At 33.7% G+C, this 8,192-nt stretch overlaps 1 protein-coding gene across 1 annotated transcript; it reads left to right on the top strand.

The window, feature by feature from the left end:
* The first annotated feature begins 5,352 nt into the window (after nt 1-5,352).
* Nucleotides 5,353-7,307, top strand: LOC120206989 (thioredoxin-like 1-1, chloroplastic). Its single transcript, XM_039206531.1, has 4 exons — nt 5,353-5,734; nt 6,143-6,322; nt 6,423-6,587; nt 6,819-7,307. Exons 1-4 carry the CDS (start codon nt 5,501-5,503, stop codon nt 7,056-7,058), a joined length of 819 nt encoding a protein of 272 aa, XP_039062462.1. The 5' UTR covers nt 5,353-5,500; the 3' UTR covers nt 7,059-7,307.
* The last annotated feature ends 885 nt before the right edge of the window (nt 7,308-8,192 follow it).

The following is an 8,192-nucleotide window of genomic DNA, read 5'->3' as shown; positions in this document are numbered from 1 at the left end:
GTGAATATGTGAAATGATATAAAAGATAATGCCCATGTTATATGACATGAGAGCTAGAGGTATAGTTGACATGCCAAGAGTCGAGGGTTCTACGCGGTCATTCGGGACATATATGTAATCATTTGGAACATATATGTGGTACTTCGGTACACCTATTTGGTCCAGTGAAATATGTATGTGGTCCTTAAAGAGTGGTCCTTCGGGATATATGTTATATGTGGTCCTTTGGGACATCTATGTGGTCCTTCAGAAAAATTCATATGCCTCTAAGTGGGAATTATATGAGTTGTGGTGACAACATATATGCACAACCTCTATGTACTCGAATATTTTTAGTTCTCACATGTGTACATGGTTAATAAAGAGATAACAATAAATACACTATATGCGATGTATAGGCTTTTGTAATATAAAATGTGCTATAGGAATTATATGATGATGTGTGTATTGTTTGATTAAGAATGTTAGATACAAGAGCATATGACTAGGAGATATGAATGATAAATATATATGATAATGTTAAGAATGTAAATAATGATATATGTGCATGTGTGTAATTGTAACATGAAAGAATGTATGGGTTTATATGATATGATAGTATGAAATTATGCATGCATTGTTAGGAGTTATAGTTTACGTTATATGTATTATATGCCTCACTAAGTCATAGACTTAGCGTGTGAATGTTTCATACGTAGGTTTCGAGAAGATTAAGGAGCAAAGAGGAGCAAAACATGTTAGCCTCTCCTTTCCGAAGATCAGATCAAAAAAGAGATTTGAATCATATGTATTTGGTTATATTAATTGTAATTGGCATGTACTAACATGTTTACATGGAATATGCTCTGATATGTTTGTAAGACCAATTGTATTTTAATTAATGTTAAAATATTTAGTTATTTTAATGAAAATTTGAGTTTTCATCTATTTTGTACAAGTACATGATTTGAAAAGTTAATATGACATCTCGGACTCGTATTCATGTCGAATACGGGTTAGGGGTGTTACATTAATCATTCCTTTTTTGGTCCCAAATAAAAAATGCCCTTTTTGGTCTCAAATAAAAAATACCCTTCCTAAATCTATATGGGCCCAAGAATTAACCCAATCAAGCCCAAACTTGGCCCAACACTTAATGATGGTCCATTACAATCACCCTAAGCCCTTATGGGTTACTTGAAGCTCTAACCCAATATTCGGAATGTTACAATTTGTGATTAATGAGCATGTCAACTTATTACTAATAATAATACAAGCATTAATGTGATCATGTAGAGGCTTTAACATATCAACTATTATAATTACCATACTTATATTATATTCTTAAATGTGTTATTATTGTCTCACTAAGTTTGAGATTTAGTGTGCGTATGTTTCTTTCACACGTAGGTATATCAAGGAATTATGACTAGTCTAAATTGTTGCATCATCATTCAAGGTTCATTGTAAGCATTCACAATAAACAACATTCCTTTATATATTTTGAGTATGTTAGTGATATCTATACTTGTGATATCCTAGATATTTGGTGTTAGCTAGTCTTTGGGAAATTTTTAATGGTCCATAAGGACCCTTATTTTGATGGCATATGACTTTTGATATATGCTTTCTTGACATGCCTAGGTTACCTTAGGAATGATTATGTTTGTTACTGTTGGGTGCCCCTTGGTAACCCAACTAGCATGTTAACTTATTTTGCTCAACTCATATATTTGTATAGTATGTTTTGGAATGTGTTTGAATATGCCCTAAAAATGTCTTTAAATGTTTGGATTGGACTAAGAATATTAAGGATCTTATAGGTGAATTTCGAGGGTCTTTAGGCAAGTTTTGCATAGATTTTGTATTTGTCTCCAGGAGTTTCGAAACTCCCAATACAAGTTTCGAAACTTGCAATTCCAATAGCTAAAAATGAATATTATCAGTTTAGAAGTTTAAAAGCTCCTAGGAAAATTTTGAAACTTCATATACAAAATGAGTAGATTTTTTCCCATTTTTTTATTCGAGTCCTTTGCCTTTCTCATATTGCTTCTCAAGTCCGAATTGCATTCAACCAAGTTCATTTATGATGGAATTCCTTCAAATTAATGTATTTTACCCCTCCCAACCTCGTACCTTCAAAAATGAGTTATATTCATCTTATTTTGAAACTCATAAATTATGGATATTTCATAACTTGACTGAGCTGAGATTATTTCAATACAAGTGCCAAAATAGTTTTTTTCCACTATGGGAAAGAATAGAAAGAAAGAAATGGATATAAGAATGGAAAAAAGATGATGAAGGATGGGTTACAAATTATCAGACTTCCCCCTTAAAACCATGGCAACTTCATAAAAAATAAAGGGAAATCAACTATAACATGAAACTTTATAATTTCTCCCTCTCGTATGCCCAAATGAGCCCAATTCCATCCTAATGAGACTTAACATGCCTCAAGGGTCCAACTATGCTCCTAAACCGGCCCAAAGTTATCTTGGGTCAACTTCCATATGTTGACTTGAAATACCGAGCTATTACAGTAATGCCATTTTAGGTCCCCTCTAGTTCAAACTTAAGTCAAATTAGGCTCTTGTCCTCTTCAATTTTCCTCATATGAGAGGAAAATACCAACAACTAACACCCTAAAAGGCACACAAAAGAACACCTAATAAAACTCGGTCAAGACACATAGAGCTCTTCAAGCCTAACACGATACACTAAATCCCACCATAATTGAAAATTTTCATACATATACAACCATCCTGAAAACTCTTGAATAGACTTGGATCACCATATAAACAAAACTTTAAAACACCGTAAATTGGGAATAATCTAATAAAAAACTCAAACAAATAATGTAAATAGATATAAGGTCACTTTTAAATTGAGTGAAATAAGAAAATGATTATGTAATATATTTTTTTATTGTCCTTTCAGTTTTCAAGTCTTTGAACTCGAGACCTACTTAAACGATATCAAATTATTACCACTTAAATTAACCCGTCGATGATTACGTAATAACTGAATCGGGAGAATTTTAATATAATGACAACGACAATCATAATTAATCAATCCCAATTTCCTAAATATCAACTTCATAATCACTAGACTTTTGTATTTAAAGCGATTCCTTTTTTCTTTTGTTTCCCTTTTAAAAAGAAAATTGTGGGCCTTCAACGTTCTTATCAATTTTTCCCATTAAATTAAATGCTTTGATGATAGACGGGAAAATCTTCCCAAGTGAATCCATGGAGATGCATCCAGACCCCAAAGGTTTCTTTCGGATTTAATAGCTTGTTTTGTTATCTAAAAAAATATTAAAGATATAAACAATATCAGTCTTGTTATACCAAATATGAGAGGTTATGTTTGATTCTCCTCCAATTACAGTAAAGGATCTAATATAGAAAGAGATTAAGAGTATATTGTAATGTACTTTTATTTGATCTGTATCACACACAAAATGATTTTTTTTTTGGATAAATCAAATTTTATTATCCAAAGAATAGTGTTCTGCTACAAAACAATCAATCAAACAATACAAAAGAATTATACACAACTGTTACAAAAGCAAAGATTAATTAAGTAATACCCCATGCATTACAAATGTTAGAATTAATTCTATCAGCTCTATTAATATTTTTACCCTTAAGTTGGATTCGCACAGCTTCAATAATAACGTTGAGCAATTCATTTGTAGATCTGTGACGGTCTTTGAAGATTCTGTGATTAAGTATAGGTTGTCCAAGAAAGCTTTAGAATTGTGGTGAGTAAGTATTTCCCTTTCCAAGTTGAAGAAGCCCAATTTACCATTTCTTCCCAAGTTGAGGAAGCATTCTTCATACCATTAAGCGACAAGACAGAGCTCCAAAGTCGAACATCAAGAGTGCATTGGCAGAAAATATGGTTTCTTGATTCTTGTTCGTCTCTGCAATTAACACAGGTCCCGTCTGTTGAAATTCCTATTTTGAGCAGCCGATCTCTAGTTGGTAATCTGTTTAACAAAGACATCCAAGCAATCAAACTGAATTTAGGAATGTGCATGGGAAACCAAATAAGATTATGCCAAGGAACTTTCTCCCTTTTGATACGGATAGCCTCCCAAATATCTCTTTGTCCAAGAGAACTTGAAGAGGAGAAGATGATGAGGGCAGTAGGACGCAATTTAAGAAGTCTATTAATACTCCAGCTCACATTAGAACCTGCAACAAAATTCCAAAAATCTTGATCTTTGAAAACATAAGTTTTTAACCAAGCCACCCAAAGCGAGCCATGACCCGCTAAGATTTTCCTAATAAGATCAATAGAACACGCTTTGTTCCAGATTTTAGTGTTCTTTAGGCCAAGTCCACCTTCCGCTTTAGAAAAGCAGATAAAATCCCAACTTACTCGAGAACCTTTGGCAGGCTTGTCGTCACCTTTCCAGAAAAATCTGGAGCAGAGTTGGTCCACTTTGGCAAGAATAGAATGAGGAAGGATAAGTTGTCTGCACCAATAATTCGAGACGCTGAAAAGGACAGAGCGGATAAGTTCAAGTCTGCCAGCATAGCTCAGATTTCTAGCAGACCAATGGTGAAGCCTCTGTTTAATTTTTTCGATAAGCACGACACAATCCTTCTCAGTAAGTTTACGAGTAACCAGGGGAATACCTAAGTATCTCACAGGTAAGCAACCTTTTTTGAACCCAGAAATATGTTGAAATAGGTCCACTGATCTAGGAGAACAGCCAGCAGAAAATATTTCACATTTGGAGGAATTTAGGTGGAGCCCAGAGATTTCATAAAAAAGGTCAAGAACACTTAAGACACCCATAATAGAGTCAGCATTACCCTTACAGAAGATCATTAAGTCATCAGTAAAAATCGTAGAGTAAAAACTTATTTATATATAAATAAAGTATAAGCACTTATTTGAATAAGGTGTGATAGTTTAAGGGCTTTATTGGTATATTAGCCAAAAGATTTCCAAGTTAGCCCACAAAAGTAATGGATGAAGTGCCAAAATACCCACCTGAATTGGTTTAAATGTTAAATAACTTAATATCGTTAAAGTAATATATCAGATTCGATAAGTATAAAATTCCTTTAAAAAACCTCATTCACCAAGTGCAAATCCCAAACTACCCTTCTCTTTTGAACAATCTAAGTTCTGAAGCCACGTGTCACAAAACCCACACATCTACTTATCACGTGTATCTCCACACCACCATAAAAACCGACAAAAGTAGCATAAATTAAGCCTTATCCAATACGTTTTCGACATTGAAAAATTTCCATTCACAAGACATCACCAACCGTTAGATTCACATCAAGCAGAAAAGATCAACGGTTAAAATCGAACCTCTAACCTTGAAATAACCAACAGAAACGGCAAAGTACCAACAAAGAAAAAGAAAGATTAAAGGAAGCAGCTTTTTGCTTTAAATTTCAAGAGAGAAAGCTTAGCAAAGGGATTCCATTTCAATCTGGATTTGGGTTTCTGTTGTGAGAGGGGGGAAAAAGGGGAATTTTTTTTAGGCATGGCTGAAGTTCTGGGGAAAGCAAATCTGTTCATGGCTTGTAACTATAGTCAGAAGAAGAATCAAGAATTTTCTAGGAAAATTTCTGGGTTTTGTTTAATAAACAATACTCTTCCTTCCTTGAAGATGAAATCTCAGGCTCCGAGGAGTTGTTTTAATGGAAAAAGAGTGGTTTTTTTAGAGAAGAAAAGTGTAAATGATAGAAGTTCTCGTCTACTTCCCCTTAAAGCACAGGTTGGTTTAATTATCTTTAATTTTTATTTTTATTTTCAATTTTTAAATCTCATGAAAATTAAATATTTTCTAATTTTTTTTAATTTCTCGGTAATTTATTTTTTAGAACTAATTTATAAGCTCTGTTATTATCTTTCTACAATTTTTTTAACTTAGTTCTTAGTTTAGTTTTCACATCCCAAAAGGTTAAATCTTTAGATAACAATTATCTGATATATTTGTAAAGTTTAAATTTTTATTTTTAAAACAGATTTTTAGTGAAAAGCTTAAGTAATATAATTAGTTTATGACTTAAACTCTCTTTTCCTCATAATTTGATCTGTTGCAAAGGATCATAAAATTAAAAAAGAAAGGGAGAAAACTAATTGGATTTTTTTTCTTTTTCCTGGTTTTGTTTAATGAAATCAGATGCAAACTGGGCTTATTGGTAAAACACAGAAGTGGTGGGAGAAGGAACTGCAACCAAATATGAAAGAAGTGACATCTGCACAAGATTTGGTGGATTCTCTGTTGAATGCAGGGGATCAACTTGTTATAGTAGATTTTTTCTCCCCTGGTTGTGGTGGCTGTAAGGCTCTTCATCCCAAGGTATATGGATTATATATATATGTATGTATGTATGTTCTTTTGGATAGTTGTGTGGATCTTATTAATGATGGTGGTGAATTTGGATGTTGGGATTTGGTAGATTGGTCAATTGGCAGAGATGAACCCAGATGTGCAGTTCCTTCAGGTGAACTATGAGGAGCATAAATCCATGTGTTATAGCCTTAATGTACATGTGTTGCCTTTCTTTCGGTTCTATAGAGGAGCTCAGGGGCGTTTATGCAGCTTTAGCTGCACCAATGCCACGGTTAGTCTTGTTTGTTTCCTTCCCTTTTGATGCAAAAATTTATCAGTTGTGTTTAGTAATTGTAATGAAAATAAACCTACATGATTCCATTCGGATCATTTGGTTTTTATTGCCATGTTGTTGCTCTATTTGTGAGATTGTTGGTGTATCGATTGTCGCTTATCGTATGCAACTGGTTTTTGTGCATGTTTAACCATGATATATGTTCTAATCACAGTGATAATTCCACAGATCAAAAAATTCAGAGATGCTTTGGCCAAGCACAAACCAGACCGTTGCAGCCTTGGGCCAACAAAAGGTCTTGAAGAGAAGGAACTTCTGGCATTAGCTGCCAACAAAGACCTTTCCTTCAACTACGCACCGAAACCAGTTCCTGATCCGGAAAAGATTCCGGCATCAGAAGAAAAGCTCCCGACATCGGTCAAGCCGAAAGAAAGCGAGAAAAAAACCTTGGTTGGTACTGGGAGATGAATGTGGTTTGTTTTTTTGCCAACCCCATTCCACACTCCCTATCGCCACTGTACAGTTACTATAGAAATATATATCCATGTTCATCTTCCATGTACAAGTAGTCATGGTGCAAATGAGCAAAACATAGTGGAGTTGCAGGCTGTTGGTTTGTTATTTTTGTTTGGGATCGATCCCAGCCAACAGCTTAATTCAAGCATGTTTGTATTATAAAGTTCATATTTTACAGGAAGCTTTATAAGTTTGAATGAATCTATGTTATCTTCTTCATCTTGTTGGATATGGTTGAAATGGTCATCCCTGAAAATGAATGAGTCGAAGTAAAGATAGAGGCATGCATTTACTTTCAACTCCCTGAAATTCATTTTATAGATACTGTACTCAAACACTGAGAAAATATCTTCTGGTCTCGGATGGTGTAGAATTAGTGGGAGCTTCAAGAACTGTGTAGAGTTTTTGGCATGACTGTTGCATCATCTTGAACCATTGGTTAAAGATTGCAGAGTTTTTTTCTTTTTCCTTTTTTTGTAAAGACTAGAACATATAAGATGGGTGTTCCTCTGTCACCTACCCAGCGTCTCATGTTGAAAGTAAACTGGTTTTCTTACATGTGTCAAGGGCATATCCAGTGAAATGTTGTGTGGTTGCTTTATTACCTTGAAAGCAAACACCTGTTGGAGTGGCCGGCAGCCATTTTCATTATTTTTATTATTTTTTTGTTTTTGATAATACGAAGTAAGTACAAGGGTTAACGATATTTTTTAATTTTTTGACATGGAAATACTCGTATATTTGGTATTTTTATGTTTGAATTTAAGATTTTAAAGCATAGTAATTATTATTTTATTCGATCTTAAAAAGTAATACTAATTTTTTTTATCAATTGGGACTAGACATGCACATAAGCTGGATTTTAATTCGATCTGGATTGGATATCCGATCCGGATTTTTCCCATAAATAAAAAATCGGTTTATAAAATAATCGGTTCGGATTCTAACTGGTTTGGAGGGCCGAATATCTTAACCGGTGTAATTGGTTTCTTTTTTTAAAAAAATCGGTTATAAAAAAATCGATTTTAAGAAAAAAATCTTAAAATCGAATATCTTATACGTGTTTAGGTGGTAAAATGATAATTT

Source organism: Hibiscus syriacus, unplaced genomic scaffold, assembly GCF_006381635.1.
Source record: "Hibiscus syriacus cultivar Baekdansim isolate YM2019G1 unplaced genomic scaffold, ASM638163v2 tig00014213_pilon, whole genome shotgun sequence".
NCBI lineage: Eukaryota > Viridiplantae > Streptophyta > Magnoliopsida > Malvales > Malvaceae > Hibiscus > Hibiscus syriacus.
The sequence above is the reverse complement of the archived record's forward strand: the minus strand, read 5'-3'. Positions and strand labels throughout refer to the sequence as shown.